General features: G+C 42.5%; 1 protein-coding gene across 3 annotated transcripts in view; it reads left to right on the top strand.

Moving 5' to 3' along the window:
• MAVS (mitochondrial antiviral signaling protein) overlaps positions 1–18,926 on the top strand; it is a 243,496-nt gene extending 224,570 nt beyond the window's left edge. For all 3 annotated transcript variants that reach the window (XM_053704305.1, XM_053704304.1, XM_053704303.1), the window contains one exon: positions 10,472–18,926. In XM_053704305.1, the coding sequence (XP_053560280.1) occupies positions 10,472–11,185 (714 nt within the window). In that variant the 3' untranslated portion in view covers positions 11,186–18,926. The remainder of the gene's footprint in view (positions 1–10,471) is intronic.
• The last annotated feature ends 290 nt before the right edge of the window (positions 18,927–19,216 follow it).

The raw sequence follows: 19,216 nt of genomic DNA, 5'->3' as shown, positions 1-19,216 counted from the left end.
GCATTTCGACAGAATGCCAAAATTCCACGTTACGGGTCCAGGTCAAGAGACCCCCAGGCGGTGCTGATAGATGCTCTAGCAGTACCTTGGTCGTTCAACCTGGCTTATGTGTTTCCACCGTTTCTTCTCCTTCCTCGTGTGATTGCCAGAATCTAACAGGAGAGGGCTTCAGTAATTCTAATAGCGCCTGCGGGGCCACGCATTACCTGGTATGCAGAGCTAGTGAACATGTTGTCTCTGCCACCGTGGAGACTTCCTTTGAGAAGGGACCTTCTCATTTAAGGTCCTTTCCAACATCCAAATCTCACTTCTCGGCAACTGACTGTTTGGAGATTGGACGCTTGATCTTATCTAAGCAGGGTTTCTCTGAGCCAGTCATTGATACTCTGATTCAGGCTTGCAAGCCGTTCACTAGAAAGATTTACCATAAGATATGGCGTAAATATCTTTGTTGGTGTGAATCCAAGGGTTACTCATGGAGTAAGGTTAGGATTCCTAGGATTTTGTCTTTTCTCCAAGAAGGATTGGAGAAGGGTTTATCAGCTAGTTCCTTGAAGGGACAAATTTCTGCCTTTTCAATTTTGCTTCACAAGCATCTGGCAGATGTACCAGATGTTCAGGCATTTTGCCAGGCTTTAATCAGAATCAAGCCTGTGTTTAAACCAATTGCTCCGCCATGGAGTTTGAATTGAGTTCTTAATGTTCTTCAAGGGGTTCCGTTTGAACCCATGCATTCCATAGATATTAAGCTGTTATCTTGGAAAGTTTTATTTTTGGTAGCTATCTCTTCTGCTCGAAGAGTTTCTGAGCTTTCTGCATTGCATTGTGATTCCCCTTATCTTATATTCCATTCTGATAAGGTGGTTTTGCGGACTAAACCTGGATTTCTTCCTAAGGTTATTTCAAACAAGAATATTAATCAGGAAATTATGGTTCCTTCCTTGTGTCCTAATCCTTCCTCTAAGAAGTAACGCCTGTTGTATAACTTGGACGTGGTTCGTTCTTTAAAATTTTATTTACAAGCGACCAAGGATTTCCGTCAAACATCTTCCCTGTTTGTTGTTTATTCCGGGAAACATAGGGGTCAAAAAGCTACGGCCACCTCGCTCTCTTTTTCGCTGAGAAGCATCATCCACCTGGCACATGAGACTGCTGGATAGCAGCCCCCTGATAGGATTACAGCTCATTCCACTAGGGCGGTGGCTTCCACTAGGGCTTTTAAAAACGATGCTTCTGTTGAACAGATTTGTAAGGCTGCGACTTGGTCCTCCCTTCATACTTTTTCCAAATTTTACAAATTTGATACTTTTGCTTCTTCTGAGGCTAATTTTGGGAGAAAGGTGCTTCAAGCAGTGGTGCCTTCCGTTTAGGTTCCTGTCTTGTCCCTCCCTTTCATCCGTGTCCTAAAGCTTTGGTATTGGTATCCCACAAGTAAAGGATGAAACCCGTGGACTCGGTATATCTTGTAAAAGAGAAGGAAATTTATGCTTACCTGATAAATTGATTTCTTTTACGATATACCGAGTCCACGGCCCACCCTTTCATTTTGAGACAGGATTTTTTTTTTTATTGTTTTTGTTTTCAAATGCTTTATTGAAAAACTTATAACCAATACAGACATGAAAATATGCGAAATGGTTACATATGCATCAGTTTTTTGTTATTCTATAAATACAAAGGAACGACAGAAGAAGTGTAACTGACGGAAAAAAAGAGAAGTAGAAAAACATTTTTCTTCAGGAGTAAGATACCCTTTACGGGTCAACAACGGTATGCACAACTATTGGTTAATTTAAATTTAGTTAATAAGTGTCAACATAAGCATTTAACTGCATAAGGTATCATCTGAATGCATAGTTCCTGCAGGTAAGAGAGAAAGGAGTTATTAGGCCGTAGGGATGGGTGATGAGTCGGTTAGGGCTAAAAGTCTTTTGACGAATACAGGCAGCGGAATGGAATGGGAGATATATGGAGAAGGGGTACTGTTGGGTTTCTTATGTCGTGGGTGGTGGTATTCTTCCCATAGAAAACAAATTGAGTTATAGTCGTCTGTCTGTTTATTACGGTTATAGTGGTATTTTTCTAGTTTGAGTGACTGAGAGGTCGCTTCCTTCCAGACTGAAATTGATGGGAGGTTATGGCTTTTCCAATTTTTTGGTATCAGCCGTTTTGCTGAATTTGTCATAATTGTTAGTAATGTCAGTCGTAGTTTACATTTTATTTTATTGAACTTGTTAAAAAGGAAGAACCAGATGTTTAGTTCGAGAGTTGTTGATAAGAGAATTTCGAATTCCATTTTAATTGTTTCCCAGTATGCCTGGGCGATGGGGCATGTCCACCATATGTGCTTTGGGGTGCCTATGGCATTACAACCCCTCCAACAGTTCGGTGAGAGCTCGGGGAGAATGGCATGTAGTCGATATGGGGTGTAATACCATATGTATAGAAGTTTGACGTTCATCTCCATTGTATAAATGGAGGATGAAGATTTCGTCATGTAGGAAACAATTTTCAACCAGTCTTTGTGAGTTTGAGTGGAGCCGATTTCTCTTTCCCATTTTTGTATGTAAGAGGGGAGGGATAGGTGGTACGTTTGCATGAGTAATTTGTGTGCGAAAGAAAGCCTTTGCTTAATGTTTCATTAATGATGCTGCTTTCAAAGCTGGTTAAAGGACGTGTGAGTTGGACTCTCTTGGGATGTTTAGTAAGGAAGTCTGAGAGTTGTCGGTATTGGAACCAGTTTATTTGTGCAGTCTCTAGGGTGAGTGTTATTTCGGGTAGTGTCTTGGGTTTCCCATTTATGAGTAGTGCGTGGCAAGGAAGGGATCTGGATATATGGAGGGTTGAGTTGCATGTGGGAATAGTTTGACAGGAAAGTCGGGATTATTGCGGAGGGGGGTTAGCGGAGAGCATATTGTTGATACGTGGTTATAGCGTTTAATATGCGAATCCCATAACTTAAAAGTCTCTTTGGTTATAGCTGGAAGGTGTATTGGTAGATTTCGTTTGTTGGGTGATAGCCAGCATTTGCTGCTTAGGTGAGTGGTGGAGGATAGCGAGTGCTCAAGGAGTACCCATTCTTTGTGTGTCTGCTCCAGTGAATGATTCGGGAGTAGAAGGAGGCTAGCCTATATTGCATTAAGTTTGGGATCCCGAGGCCGCCTAGCTCTTTGGGGCGGTATAGTGTGGCGGTGGCTATTCGGGGTCTCTTATGTTGCCATATGTAGGAGATGATAGATTTTTGGAGTTTATGAATTAGGGGATTTGGGGTAGGTATTGGTAGAGTTTGGAAGACGTATAGTAATTTAGGAAAGAGGGTCATTTTAACCGAATTAATCCTGCCCAACCAAGAGATTGGCTTGTTGCTCCAGGATCTAAGTAAAGCATTTGTTGTGTTGAAAATGGCTTTAAAATTTAAGTCGAGTATAACCTGTAAATGTGGGGATATGTGGACTCCTAGATATTTTATGGATTGGCGTTGGAGACGAAAGTGAGCTAATGACTGTATTGCGTCTAGGTCAGCCGAGTGTAGTTCAACGGGCAGTAATTCTGATTTGGTAATATTGATCTTGAAATTAGAGAAGGAGCCGTAGGTGTGAAGGGTTTGCATCAGGGAGGGGAGTGACAATTTAGGTTGTGTGATGGTAAGGAAGAGATTGTCAGCGTACAGAGTGACTTTGTATTCTTGTTGGGTTATTTTGAATCCGTGTATGGCCTCGTTGTGCCTGATGTAAGAGGCTAGAACTTCTATGGCAAGGACAAACAGGATAGGGGAAAGAGGGCATCCCTGCCGTGTGCCGTTTGTAATGTCAAATGGGTGGGAGAGTGTATCGTTTAGTTTGATTTTTGCTTGGGGGTGGTTATAGAGGGAGAATATTTTCCCTATGAACAGTTGTTCAAAACCGAATTGTTTTAGTGTTGCCTGTAGAAATTGCCAATCTAGCCTATCGAAGGCTTTCTCCGCATCCATTGAAATGAATGCGGAGGGTATGTTATTAGTGGTAGCATGTTCCATTAAAAGGAGAATTTTGGTGCTGTTGTCCTTAGTTTCTCTAAGGGGGGTAAACCCAGCTTGGTTAGTATGTACGATTGATGGCAGGATATTGTTGATACGGGCGGCAAGTATTTTGGCGTATAACTTGATGTCTATGTTTAAAAGGGATATTGGGCGGAAATTGCCAGGTGTGGTGGGGGGTTTGCCTGGTTTCGGGAATACAACTATTTGTGCTTCTAGCATTGATTGAGGGAAGGGGTTGATTTCTGATACTTAATTAAAGAGTTGGATGAGATGGGGTAGAAGTAGGGAGGAGAAAGAGTGGTAGTATTTTCCGGTAAAGCCGTCTGGGCCGGGGCTTTTCCCGTTGTCAAGTGATTTGATAGCCGCGAGCATTTCGGGCTGGGAAATGGGGTTATTAAGATGTCGAGTTTGCTCAGGTGTTATTTTAGGTAACTGTGCTTGTGCTAGGTAAGAGGGTAAGTTCAGGGGGGATCCGCCCATTGTGGAATCTTTGTTAATGTTGTAAAGTTTTGAATAATAGTCATGGAAGGATTGTAAGATGTCTGTGGTGCTGGTGAGGGTGGTTGTTTATTTAGGCTTTTAGTCTCTTTTTTTTTTTTTTTTTATGGCTCTGGCTAGAAGTTTGCCTGATCTATTGCTCTCATGGAAGAACATACTGTTGGTTTTTGTCCTGAGTGCCTGATATTCAATTTGCAGAAAACTATCTAGGGCTTGTCTGGCTTCTTGTAGGTTAGTTGCTATTAGTGGATCCGTGGGGACAATTTGTGGGCTAAATCTAGGCGGGCGAACGTGTCTGAGAGATCTTTGTACGATTGTCTTTGTGATCTCTGGTATTGGGCTTTTAATTTAATTAATTCCCCCCTGATCACGCATTTGTGCGCTTCCCAGATCGTGTATCTACTGGCTACCGAGAGCGCATTTAAGCGGAAGTATTCCTGTATGTTGGAGCTGAGTTTTGTCTAAACGACTATATGTCTTGTTGGGGTATGAAAAGAAAGTATAATCTCTAGTGTCTGGGTGAATGAAGCGCCAGGTGTCGTGTAGGTTAAGGTTCCGTAGTCCTACCCAAAGCGTGTTCGTGATTTTTTTAGAGATTGGGGTTGGAGCTATTTTTCATTGGTTGTATTGGTACATTGAAGTCGCCAGCGAAAAAGGTGGGTCCCTTTGCGATATTGACTATTTTGTTAAGTATATATTTGAAAAAGGGGGTTTGATTGGTATTTGGGGCATAAATATTTATTAATGTGACCGGTCTGCCAAAAAGCAGACCCACTAAGGCAAGAAACCTGCCGCCAGAGTCTTTCGCTGTGTGTAACAGAGTGAAGGGGAGCGATTTGTGAAGTAAGATGCTGACCCCGCTTCTTTTAGAAGTATCAGAGCTATGGTAATGAGTGGTGTAAATCTTACCGAAGTACTTGGGTTCCCTGTTGCGTCTAAAGTGTGTCTCTTGCAGAAACAAGATATCGGCCTGTCTTTTGGAGAGATCAAGTAAAGCTTTTGATCTCTTGTGTGGAGAGTTCAGTCCTTTCACGTTTTGTGTAAGGAGAGTTAGTGTTCTTGTCTGGTCAATGGTGTCTTTGGACGTCATGGATTAGTAGTGATTAATGTGTTGACTAGATAAGACAGCATAGTTGTTGTGGGCCTATTGTGGTGGGGTGGAGTTTGCTTTAAGAATAGTATACCTGCAGGAGAAAAAAAAAGTATATAGAGTGTATAACAATATGAACAATGAAACATAATTAACATTATAACATTGATGGCTGTAACAAACATGAACTGAGCTTCAAAAAACAACAACAAAAAAATGAAAAAGTTCTCATCCTATTATAGGGCATAACTGAGAGCGGTGTGGGGGTGGTACCGCAAAAAGCCCTAATGGTTCTTTTTTTTGTTTCGTTTAATTTGACAGACATCCTGTCATCCTGTAAGTGGTGGGAGGGAAGGGAAAGGGAGGGGAATGGGGTGAGGGTGGTAGGGGAAGAGTGCTGAGAAAAGGTGGGAAGGGAGGTAGGAGGGTACAGAGGGTATAGCATTCAATTCTACTTGCCCATACTAAGAAAAGAAGACATTACCCAAAGTTCAAAGTGTCTTGCAACGTCTCTAGGGGCTGGAAGACAAGTAGTCCTCTAGGGTGACTTACTGCAGGAGGAGGTAGGGCTAGAGGGAGTTTGTCTTCTAGTTGCAGTGTTAAATGGCTTGGTTTTTTTGTGAGTGGCAGTGTGCCAAGACTCTGCGGGGTTGCTCAGTCTCTTGGGATTCTGGGGTGTCTTCTGTCCCTGAGAGGGTACTTCTGTAGGAGGATCAAGTCCAAGTGATGAGCAGAATGATTGGATATCCTCTGGAGTTTTGCAAACTATGTGAGTGTTGTTGCTAATAGTCCAGACGTTTGTAGGAAAACCCCATCTGTATGGGATCCTTTTGTTTCTGAGTAGGGTTGTGAGGGGTGAGAACTCTTTCCTGCGCTGCAGGGTCCGAGTTGACAGATCTTGAAAAAATTGTAGTACGTTGCCCCTAAAACGGGTAGGTTGATTTTTGCGGGATTGGTTTAAGAGCATTTCTTTTTCTTGAAAGACTTTAAAGCGTATTACAATGTCTCTTGGTGGGGCTGAGTCGGGTGGTTTTGGTCTCAATGTCCTGTGTGCCCTGACCCATTGGATATCATCTGGAAAAGATGGGTCTTTTAAATGGCGAAACAGGTCTTGGAGGTAGACTGGAAAGTCTCTAGGTAAAATCGATTCGAGCACCCCCCTGATGCTTCGGTTCTCTAAATCGTCTATTTTTTCTTGAAGTGAGAGAATAGTTTGATGTTGGGAAGCGAGTTGCTCACTTAGTTGATTTACATCTTCTTTGATGGTGTCCTGGTTACTCTCCAGGGTCTCAACCTAGAAGCTTAGCGTGTGAATGTCCTGCTTCATCTCTGCAAGTTCCTCTCTAATGCAGGATCGGACTATGTCCGCGATATCTTGCTTTGATGGTAGACTTTTCAGAAAGGTAGGTGAGAGTTGTCAGGTCTCTGACTGGGTGCTGCTTGTTTGTAGCTCTTGTGGGTGTGCAGGGGGGGGGGGTTTCCCTGGGCCTAGGGGTAGTAGGAGAGATTGGGTCAGGACATTGTAAAAAAGAGGACATGGTAAGGGGTTTGCCTGTTGCAGGCTTGATCAATTTGTCCTGTTTCGTGTTGCGTTTTGACGCCATGTTGATTAGTGCGTGGACCAGGTAGGATGTTAGGTGTTGAAAAGTGGGGTGTCCCTGCACTATGCGATATCACCTTATGAAGGGTGGTTGGCAGGTAGATGGCTAAGGCTGCAGGTGGAACAAAGCAGGGTGTGTTGGGATATGAGGAGCTGATTCCTAGAGATTGGAAAAGGAATAGTGTCTTTATTTTGTTGTACTTTCCTCTTTTCTTTTAGTTTCTTCCTGCTTTCTTTTTTTTTTTCCCCTTTGTTTTGTGTTGTTTTAACCCCCCTTTGTTTTATATGCCCTGAGGGAGAGAATCAGGCTTGCGCTTTCAGGGAATTATAGCCCAGATGAGGGGGATCCTCTATGTAGGTATCTTAAGTTTGTAGGAAGTAGTCCTTGGTAGGATTAGATAGTAGTTAGGGGTGGGTAATGAGGCTTGCTGGTTGCTGGATCGTTTTTAGTGTTAGGCCCAAGCCCCAATTCAGGTTGCCATTATGTGTGGGGCAGAGTCAGTGAGGGCTGATAAGAGGGATGGAGAGGCCTGTACAGCGAATCTGCTGTGGTGTGAGCAGAGGCTGTGAGGGTGCTGGCTTACCCGGTTCCGTGGCGAGTGCCGTGTTAGGCCCAATTCCCGGCCTAAAGTTGCGGCCGCGGTCCAGTCCTCTGTGCGGCCTAATTTGAAATCGTGCCGGAGAGTGGGTTAGGGTGTAGGGAGGGGATCCGCCGTGTTGGTGCCTCTGTAAGAGCTCTGGGGCAGGCGGTAAGGCCCCGAGAAAGATGGGCGGCGAGTCCGGTGCTTGATGGGGCCTATGACGGCCATTTAGGTGCTGAGGCCTGCGCGATCCGGAACGTAGCAAATTTACCCCTCTGCCCTCCCTGGGGCTTAGATGGATAGGAGCCTGTGCTCAGCAAGGCGATTTAGAGGTGGATGGCCAGGATATGTGTGGGATTAAAGGGCTACTTGCGGCGGAGCTCCGGAGTTAAGCTGCTCTCATGTCAGCTGCCGGCTCCGCCCCAGACAGGATTTATTTTTTATATAAACTTCAGTCACCTCTGCACCTTGTTAATTCTTTCCCTTTCTCTTCCTATACCTTTGGTCGAATGACTGGGGGGAGGAGTTAAGGGAGGAGCTATATAGCAGCTCTGCTGTGGTGCTCTTTGCCACTTCCTGTTAGCAGGAGGATTATATCCCACAAGTAAAGGATGAAACCCGTGGACTCGGTATATCGTAAAAGAAATCAATTTATCAAGTAAGCATAAATTTCCTTTTTCTTTCATTATTCAGATAGACAAATGAAACAAAAAAGAAAGGGCGCCTCCTAGTGTAGCCAGTATATATAAGGATAAATAGAATGAGATATAGATTTTGTACTCACATGTAGTGAAGGCAAAGATAATGCCTAGATGAGCAGTCTGGAAACTTATCAGTGTCCCAGTTGACTGTGCATTAGAATGCTAGGGCAGCTCCTCTTAGTAGATTTCCAAAATCATCTGAAAAGTAAAAAGATATACAGAGGGCGACTCCTAGTGTGGAATTAGTAAGCAGAGTGTGAACCCACCAGCTTTACCCTTCAGAGATATACTCACAAAGTATAGAGCACACTGTAGTGCTAATGAAGCAAGCTGGGTATATTAAAAGTGGCCCAGCGCACATACCACTCCGGTGAAAGATGGTCCAATGTATTCAAAATGTTCAGATAAAAAATCCAGGAGACTCCAGATATATATAAAAAAACACTTTATATAAAGATATAACAGTGTACAATAAAAATCAGTAGAATTCGCTACGCGTTTCTCAGAGCTACCACTCTGTTTCCTCAGGCAAGTTATACTGATCTAAAACTGAAGTCTCCTATTTATACATCCTCAAATAAATTAAAACATTGGTCACACCCAATTTACCAATTACTTATGCAAATGTTGCTATGGTGACCCTCACAATACAAACTGACTTTTCTTGATACCAGTATGTGAATGTATAACCCATTGTATGCATAGATCTACTTTAACATATACAGTTAGTATCAAAACAAGTATGTGGCAGATATTACAATATATCTCATAAACATTTCGGAAGAAAACATATACAGTATGCACAATAGTGTTTCAGCAAAAAAACAAATACAGCACTCATATAGTTGGTTCATTAAATTTTCAGCAATCTCTCTTTATGAAAGTGAATGCACTATTTATTTATATTTTATATGGTTAATAATTTCTTTATTTCCTGAGGATTTCTTTCCTCCAACTTTCTATTATGAACAAAGGGGAGGAAAGAAATCCTCAGGAAATAATTGGTAAATTGGGTGTGACCAATGTTTTAATTTATTTGAGGATGTATAAATAGGAGACTTCAGTTTTAGATCAGTATAACTTGCCTGAGGAAACAGAGTGGTAGCTCTGAGAAACGCGTAGCGAATTCTACTGATTTTTATTGTACACTGTTATATCTTTATATAAAGTGTTTTTTTATATATATCTGGAGTCTCCTGGATTGTTTATCTGAACATTTTGAATACATTGGACCATCTTTCACCGGAGTGGTATGTGTGCTGGGCCACTTTTAATATACCCAGCTTGCTTCATTAGCACTACAGTGTGCTCTATACTTTGTGAGTATATCTCTGAAGGGTAAAGCTGGTGGGTTCACACTCTGCTTACTAATTCCACACTAGGAGTCGCCCTCTGTATATCTTTTTACTTTTTATTATTCAGATAGAGCATGAATTTTTATGCAACTTTCTAATTTACTCCTATTATCAAATTTTCTTCATTCCCTTGGTATCTTTATTTGAAATGCAAGAATGTAAGTTTAGATGACGGCCAATTTTTGATGAATAACCTGGGTTGTTCTTGCTAATTGGTGGATAAATTCATCCACCAATAAAAAAGTGCTGTCTAGAGATCTGAACCAAAAAAAAAGTTTAGATGCCTTCTTTTTCAAATAAAGATAGCAAGATAACGAATAAAAAATGATAATAGGAGTAAATTAGAAAGGTGCTTAAAATTACATGCTCTATCTGAATCACGAAAGCCTATGGAAGCACGCTCTTGTGAGCTTGAGTTCACATTGTGCTCAACTTGTAATACTAGCGCACATTAGCGAAAGCGATATTTAGCGCTCCACTTGTAATCTGGCCCTTAGTTTTTTGAGAAGACAAGATACTAGAAGGGGTGTAAATGCAAATTCTGAAGCTGTAATTCCTCCAAAAGTGTAGATTTGTTCAATGTAATGATATTCTTATATATTATATACTTTTTCTTGTTTTTTTGCAGGTCGAAATGTCTAATACTGTAAATCCACCAAGACCAGAGAACTGTCATGACGAAGATGAAATCAATTTCAGCAAGCCAGATGTACTTATGTCAATGCAGCCTTTATCTTTTGATCGCCGTCTTGAAATTAGTGAATCTTTTGATTCCCTAAGGATAAGCGGTTTAAACAGTAATAATCAGCATAATCAGCCCAATCTTGCTTCCAATCCAGACAGAAGAACAAATGAAGAAAGAAAAAATAAATTTCCAGTACAAAAACTCTCAACTGTTGCTGAAGGATCTACTAGTAGTTCGTTGGCATATTCCAATGGCAAAACACATCCAGAAGAAAATGATTACAATTTTGAAACTTCACCGCCTTCCAGAAAATCAAATACTAGTGAAGCAAGAATGAATGATGGTGGGTGGGCGCAAGAACCTTTCCGACACGGTGCCCAATTGGATGAACCATTAGAACCTGAAGAAGTCAGCTTACATGACAGTGATATTAGAAGATTTACGATCCATGTGCAAGAGAAGCCCATGGTTAATCTTACTGAGGGTAATGATAAAGCTCTGCACAACCGTAATACTACATATAACGACCAAGAAAGGGGCAAAAAAGAAGAAGAATGCAATACTTCATGGGATAATTTAACATCAGCCCTTGTTGTTGTCATTGTTTCTGTCACAGTGGTTCTCTTATGGAAAGTTCTAAAAAATAAGAGTCCATAGAAAGTTTAACTTTTTGCACTAAAACCATGTAGGAAACATATCACAGCCTACAAGAAAATTGTGACTTCTTATTTCCATCTAAAGGGGAGGAGAGTCCACGGCTTCATTCATTACTTGTGGGAATTAAGAACCTGGCCACCAGGAGGAGGCAAAGACACCACAGCCAAAGGCTTAAATACCTCCCCCACTTCCCTCATCCCCCAATCATTCTTTGCCTTTCGTCACAGGAGGTTGGCAGAGAAGTGTTGGAAGATTCGGAGTAGTCTCTTATGGAGGGTAGTACTCTTCGGAATGGGACTGGAGTTTTAAGTAGTCCTGTCAGCCTCTCAGTGAGAGCTTGGGTGAAAGTTAGAGTCCGGAGATGCAGGGAGAGTCTTTCTGCGAAACCATCCCGACTCATTTTAACAGCTCCATAAGCAATCAGCGTAGACGAGTTTCACTGCCTGCTTTCTACACTCAAGTCCATGTCAGGAGCGATGCTACTACACTGTCACACTTGAGAGGCCATGTTCCTGTTCCACGGCATAGATTCTGGTAAGATCGCTTCATTTTTTATATACATAATGATAACGCAGAAGACAGGGTCACAGTGTGATACCTTTTATCTTTATAGAATCGAGGGTTAATATCCCTGGTAGGGGGATTATTGAACAGGGAGGTTTATACATAATATTGTTTATTGTGTCATTGCTGCGATATGTGTGAGATGAGGCTCTGGCAATAGGTGGACTTTAGTTTCAATTCCGGGAGTATTTGCCCAGCAGATTTGGCGCATTTTCTTCCTAGTGCAGGGACGGTCCTGCGAGGCATTCGTTCTGACTGGGTGTGGCCTAATCGACTTCCTCTGCTTGCCCGGCGATTGCAGGAGGCGTAACGGTTTCTGTGGTCCGGGTCATAGGAGGTGGTGAGTGCCCCAGCCATTGGTTATAAAGGTGTCATTTTATATATAGTATATCTTGTCCGTAATAAAGGCGCAAGATATGGAGGACTCTGACGCGTTAGAGGGTACTCCCTCTTTAACAAAGTCTAGTACTTGTGTTTATTGTGAGGAGGTTCTGGTAAATCCGCCTGCTCAACTATGTACCACATGCCTTGATAAAGTTACGACATCTAGAAAGAATAGAATGTCTAATGCTACTGAGCCATCCACCTCTGAGGGTTCTCCGTACAGTGAGGTGTGTTCCCTACATTCATCTCCAATTACACATGCAGCGCCCCAGGGCTCGACTATTTCTCCTACAGGAGAGATCAGTTGGCTGCCAAATTTGGCGGATCAACTGCAAACGGCAGTGTCTAAGGTGATTAGTACTTTACCACGTTCTGCTAAGTACAAGCGTAAGGTAAAATATGGCAATCCGGCCCAGGGGTCATCTACTCCAATGGATATTTCGGAAAGATTATCCGCTGATGAGGACGACTCCGACTCTTCGGTGGATGTTCCTTCTGGGTCGGAGTCCATGTCATTTAAAGCTCTGACCGCAGAGGAGCCTGACTTTAGGTTTAGGATGGAAAATTTGCGCTTGTGGCTGAAGCATGTGCTTGCTACCCTAGAGGTTCCAGAGCCGAAAGTACCAGAGGAACCTTCGATTCCTAAGTTTAATAAAGTAAATGAGCATAGGGTGGTGCCTCAGACCTTCCCGGTTCCTGTTAAGATGGCTAAAATTATTAAGAATGAATGGGACCGATTAGGTTCTTCCTTTTGCACTACTTCTTCTTTTAAGCAGCTGTTCCCCATCCTGAACTCTCAGCTCAAGCAATGGGGGACTGTCCCTAAGGTGGATGGTGTTATCTCTATGCTCGCGAAGTGGACGGCGATTCCTCTTGAGGATAGTTCGTCGTTTAAAGAGCCCATGGATAAAAAGTTAGAGAACATGTTAAGAAAAATGTTTCAACACACAGAGTTTGTTTTTCAGCCGGCAATATACAGCGGATACCGGAGCTGAGACATATTGGTGCGAAGCTCTGTCTGACATGATCGAGAGGGAGACTCCCCTCAACAAGATACAGGAGAGAATTAACCAGCTCAGTCTTGGAATAAGTCCAAGCAGAGCAAGAAGCCAGCCGAAACAAAGTCGGCATGAAGGGGTGGCCCCCGACCGGTCCCCGGCCAAGTAAGGGGCAGATTATCTCTCTTCTCAGAAGCCTGGTTGCAGGATGTTCAGGACCCTTGTGTTCTGGAGGTTGTCGCCCAAGGATACAGGATAGGGTTCAGATCTCATCTGCCCAGGGGCAAATTCCTCCTGTCAAACCTATCTTCCAGACCAGAAAAGAGAGATGCCTTTCTAGAGTGTGTGAGGGATCTCTCTTCCCTCTGAGTAATTGTACCGGTACCCCCAGCAGAAAGGGGTCTAGGGTACTATTCAAACCTTTTCATGGTCCCAAAGAAGGAGGGCACGTTCCACCCAATTCTGGACCTAAAATGTTTAAACAAATTTCTGGCTGTTCCATCGTTAAAAATGGAAACGATCAGATCTATTCTGCCCCTAGTTCAAGAGGGTCAGTTCATGACGACAATAGACTTGAAGGATGCCTACCTTCATGTGCCAATCAACAGGGACCACTTCAGGTTCCTGAGATTTGCATTCCTGGACCAACATTTCCAGTTTGTGGTCCTTCCCTTTGGTCTGGCGATGGCCTGAGAGTCTTCACAAAGGTTCTTGGGGCGCTACTTGATGTGGCCAGATCCAGAGGCATTGCTGTGGCGCCTTATCTGGACGACTTCCTAGTCCAGGCGCCGTTGTTCAGTCTCGCAGAGGATCACTCGAGGGCTCTTCTTCTTTTACTCCAATCCCAAAGTTGGAAGATAAACTCAGGAAAGAGCTCCCTGATTCCCACCAACAGGATGGAGTTCCTGGGAATGATAATAGATTCTATATCCATGAGGATATTTCTCACAGATCAGCGACGCAGGAAGAGTGCGTCCAGTTGTCTTGCCCTTCAGTCCTCCTCCAGTCTCTTGGTGGCTCAGAGTATGGAGGTGATCGGGCTCATGGTATCCAGCATCAATGTCATTCTATTCGACAGGTTCCACCTCAGACTTCTTCAGTTATGCATGTTGAGACAGTGGAACGGCAATCATACAGACTTATCCCAACAGATTTCTTTGGACGATCGGACGAGGGAATCCCTCTCTTGGTGGATCTGTCCAGAACAATTGTCCCAAGGGACATCCTTCCTGAGACCATCCTTTAACTATTCTGGAACTTTGCGTGATCTACAATGTTCTGAAGGCATGGACTCTACTGGGGTCGTTCAGCTTCATCAGATTCCAGACAGACAACATTACCTTGGTGGCTTACATCAACCACCAGGGGGGATGAGAAGCTCTCTGGCAATGAGGGAGGTTTCTCGGATATTGGAATTGGCAGAGTCCCACAACTGCTCACTCTCAGCAATCCACATTCCGAGTGTGGACAACTGGGAAGCAGATTTCCTCAGCAGGCAATCCTTCCATCCGGGGGGAATGGTCTCTCCATCCCGAGGTGTTTGCGGGGATTTATCACAGATGGGGGATGCCAGAGATAGACCTCATGGCGTCCAGACTCAATTGCAATCTACTCAGATACGGGTTGCAGTCCAGGGATCCCCAGGCAGAGCTGATAGATGCTTTAGCGGTGCCTTGGGGGTTCAACCTAGTTTACATTTTTCCACCATTGCCACTTCTACCTCGTGTAGTGGCCCGCATCAAGCAGGAGCAAGCTTTGACTATTCTGATTGCTCCGTTGTGGCTGCGGAGGTCGTGGTTTGCAGATCTGGTGGGGATGTTATCTTCTCCTCCATGGAGGTTACCCTGTTGCAGGGATCTGTTGGTACAGGGTCCCTTTCTACATCAAAATCTAGATTTTCTGTGGCTGACTGTGGAGATTGAACACTTAGTCTTGGCCAAGAGAGTTTTTTCTGAGAGAGTGATTGATACACGGCTAGGAAGCCGGTCACTCGTCGCATCTATCATAAGGTGTGGAGGACTTACTTGTCCTGGTGTGAGAAGCATGGATATCCTTGGCACAAGGCTAAGGTATCCAGGATTCTGTCTTTTCTCCAGGATGGTTTGGAAAAGGGACTTGCCACCAGTTCCTTGAAGAGACAGATTTTGGCATTATCTGTTTTGTTGCATAAAAGGCACGCTGAGCTTCCTGATAGTCAGTTCTTTGTTCAGGCTCTGTCTAGAATCAGGCCTGACAGTCCGCTCCTCCTTGGAGCTTGAACTTGGTTCTGAGGGTATTGCAGAGGGTTCCGTTTGAACCTATGCACTCTATTGACATTAAGATTCTTTCCTGGAAGGTTCTCTTTCTGTTGGCTGTTGCATTGGCTTGTAGAGGCTCTGAGTTGGCTGCCTTGCAATATGAGCCTCCTTATTTGGTCTTTCACGCTGATAAGGCTGTTCTGCACACTGGTTTGGGATTTCCTCCCAAAGTTGTGTCTAACTGTAACATCAATTAGGAAATAGTAGTTCCTTCTTTGTGTCCTAACCCCTCTTCTCCTAAGGAGAGGTTACATAATTTGGACGTGGTTCGAGCATTGAAGTTTTATCTTCAGGCTACAAAGGATTTCAGACAATCTACATCTCTTTTTGTGGTGTATGCAGGGAAGCGCAAGGGGCAGAAAGCCTCTTCTACTTTTTTGTCCTTTTGGTTAAGGAGCATGATTCGCTTAGCTTATGAGACAGCGGGACATAAGCCTCCTCAGAGGATCACGGCTCATTCGACTAGAGCTGTGGCTTCTTCTTGGGCCTTCAAGAATGAGGCCTCTATGGAGCAGATTTGTAAGGTGGCTACCTGGTCCTCCTTACATACCTTTACAAAGTTTTACAAATTTGACGTTTTTGCTACAGCGGAATCAGTTTTTGGGAGAAAGGTTTTACAGGCTGTGGTGCCCTCAGATTAGGGTCCGCATTTTTTGCCCTCCCGTTTTTTATTCAGTGTCCTCTAGAGCTTGGGTATTTGTTCCCACAAGTAATGAATGAAGCCGTGGACTCTCCTCCCCTTTAGATGGAAAACATAAATTATGCTTACCTGATAATTTTATTTCCATCGAAGGGAGGAGAGTCTACGGCTCCCGCCCGTTGCTCCTGTGGGTGGACCTACATTAAGTTTTTGTTCTTCTGGCACCATTTATACCCTGATATTTCTCCTACTGTTCCTTGTTCCCTCAGCAGAATGACTGGGGGATGAGGGAAGTGGGGGAGGTATGGTATTTAAGCCTTCGGCTGGGGTGTCTTTGCCTCCTCCTAGTGGCCAGGTTCTAAATGAAGCCGTGGACTCTCCTCCCCTCGATGGAAATAAAATTATCAGGTAAGCATAATTTATGTTTTTAAATAGCGTTGTTTGCCTGTAGAAACCACCACTTACATTGAAAATATTAATAATAAACATTATCTGTAAAAAAAAAATGTAAACAGGATACGATAACACTAATTAATGTCCTAGTGGGTGGCAGGTGAGAGAGAGATTTTGTATCTGAAATAGCTGGCCCATCCATAATTAGCATTTCTTTACCTATCTGTATAGACATATATAACATTAGAAGGTCTGCTTTACTTGTAGACTCAGTCCATTTTATGGGTTTGTCCTTGATAACAACAGGTGATGGTTTTAATGAGCAAAATCAGCTATTCCAAATAATAATAAAAATACTATGGAATAATTTCAAATACATTTAATACCTGCAGTAGGTATAACAAGTCATTTGGAACACATTAAAAGAAAACAAATGTAGTACAGGCAGTATTGCTTTTTGGTTTTATTTTGAAAACTGGTAAAAAGCCACTTTTATCTTATGCAAATTAGACTTTTATGGTTACACGCACATACAAACACAGTGAATACTTAATTAGTTTAGAGGATGTATTATTGCAATGAGTATACATGAGATGTTTACAGTGAAAAAGATCTATTCAGTAAAGTTACTATGCGCTTTTATATACATTTTTATTACATTGCTCTCTGGCAGTAATATTTCACACAACAGAAGGGGTGGTTCTAGTACATAACATTTAAGGTTACTGGTCCAAAAAGTTGTCACCACAAATAAAGGATGCAAGGTATAGATAAGGGGCTTACTCGTCTAATATTACAACCCCTAGAACTGCCACTGAACTCAGCTCCATAAAAAAGAACAATGTACGTGTAAAAGTAGAGCGTTTAATTTAGAAATAAGAGCACTATATGTAGCAAACATTTGCTTTTGCTAAGTCTGAAGCCCCCCACCAAAATCCTGGAACTCCTAGGATGAAGCACTTAGATGGGCTGCATTGATTAAAGGATCAAGTGTTTATGAGAAATTAATTTATACGACATAAAAATGTATTTTTATACCTGAAAAATGCTTAAATATTTAAAATTTAGAAACCAAAAAATTACTTGTGAACTACACTAGTCATTAGATGAAATATGTGATAGTCAGCTCCATGTTTTTATATATGTGCATATAAGCCCATTTCCTCTTTCCTTATTCACACTTCAGCCCCCACAATCTTGAGAGCCAGGCAGGTTGTTGCCAGGACAGCCAGTCTCTTCACATTCTTTGGCAGTAATACTATCCAGTCAATAACGTCCACTCACTGATCTGATTCATAATGTAATGCTAGAGCCTCATTATCCAAAACCAAGCTGCTTGAGTCAAGGTAGAAACTAAATGAATACAAAATAAGGCACACAATCGTATAAACATCTTTTCATAAATAGGAGAATGTCCCTTAAACATAAAGACTGCCTAGCAGACTTTAATTTGAGACACCAGCAGGTTGCGCTTTACCTCATGATTTATGATGAGAGAGTACAATTTAACAAAAACTTTCAAAATGTACTTCTATTGTCACATTTACTTTTTTTAGTATTATTTGCTAAAACTTAGCTTCTTTCATTCAGAGCATATCTAGAGAAGCTGAGGAGTATGCACATGACGAGCACTAGATGGCTGCTGTGTATCGGCCTCAAGACATGCACACTCCTGAGCTTACCTCAGTATGTTCCAATAAAGGGTAGCAAAAAAAGGAGGTAAATTAAATTGGATTTTTTTCATAAAGGAGTTGAGAGGGTACAATCCATTACTCCTGAGAATTCACCTCCTGACCACTAGGAGGAGGCAAAGATTCCTAAAACCCCAAGAATACTTAATCCCTCCCACCTCTCTAGTATGTCAGTATTATTTTTGCCTCCTAGGAAGAATGTGAAGAAATGAGGTGCTCCAGATTCATTGTTGAGAGGGGTCCTGAGACCGATTTAAGGCCCATTTTTCCCCTCAGGGAGAATTACATCACCTGGCTACCAGGAGGAGGCAAAGACGCCCTACCAGAGCTTTATATATATATATATATATATATATATATATATGTGCTGCCTCAATGAGGCATAGAATATCACATAGCCTCTGTTATGTTCATGTTGTTATAGTTAAGAAATCATATTTTTATGCCATTGTTTTCAAGGTTTCCCTGTGTTTGTTCTGTACTGCCATCTACTGACACTTTTTGGTAATGCTCCTGTTTTCCAGTATCTTACCCCTGACCTTATTATGCATTTCCTTTTTGTGTATTGCTCCGCCCTTGTAGTTTTATGATGTTTTCCTGTGTCATGGCTGCAGCTAACAGCCTCATGTAACAAGCACTCATGTTAATACATTGCAAGCTACGATCAGTATCATCTTTTGACCGCAAAATACTTTAACCATTCATTCATCTGCTGTATTCATTATCTGCTGTAACCTGATATTCAGAATAAAGCAACTTTGTGGATGAACAAGGTATTGGTGAGTTCAGCTATCTGACAAGGATTGTCTGCAGTGATTGTATCTTCTTATACAGGCCAGGCATAGAGGTCTCAGCAAGGGATAGATCATTATTACAACTATCTGAGTCAGAATAGTCAAAAGATGTATAGAATTCCTACAGCCTGCTATGTATATGTGTGTGTTTAATCTGCAATCAAGCTCAGGGTCATCCGCCATCTTGCGAAAGCACATGTCGCACAAGTTTACTGCACTTCATCTGAATGTTGAAAACTATTTCTCTGCATTGAACTGTTACACCACCTG

The sequence above is a fragment of the Bombina bombina genome, chromosome 2 (assembly GCF_027579735.1).
Source record: "Bombina bombina isolate aBomBom1 chromosome 2, aBomBom1.pri, whole genome shotgun sequence".
Lineage (NCBI taxonomy): Eukaryota > Metazoa > Chordata > Amphibia > Anura > Bombinatoridae > Bombina > Bombina bombina.
The sequence above is the reverse complement of the archived record's forward strand: the minus strand, read 5'-3'. Positions and strand labels throughout refer to the sequence as shown.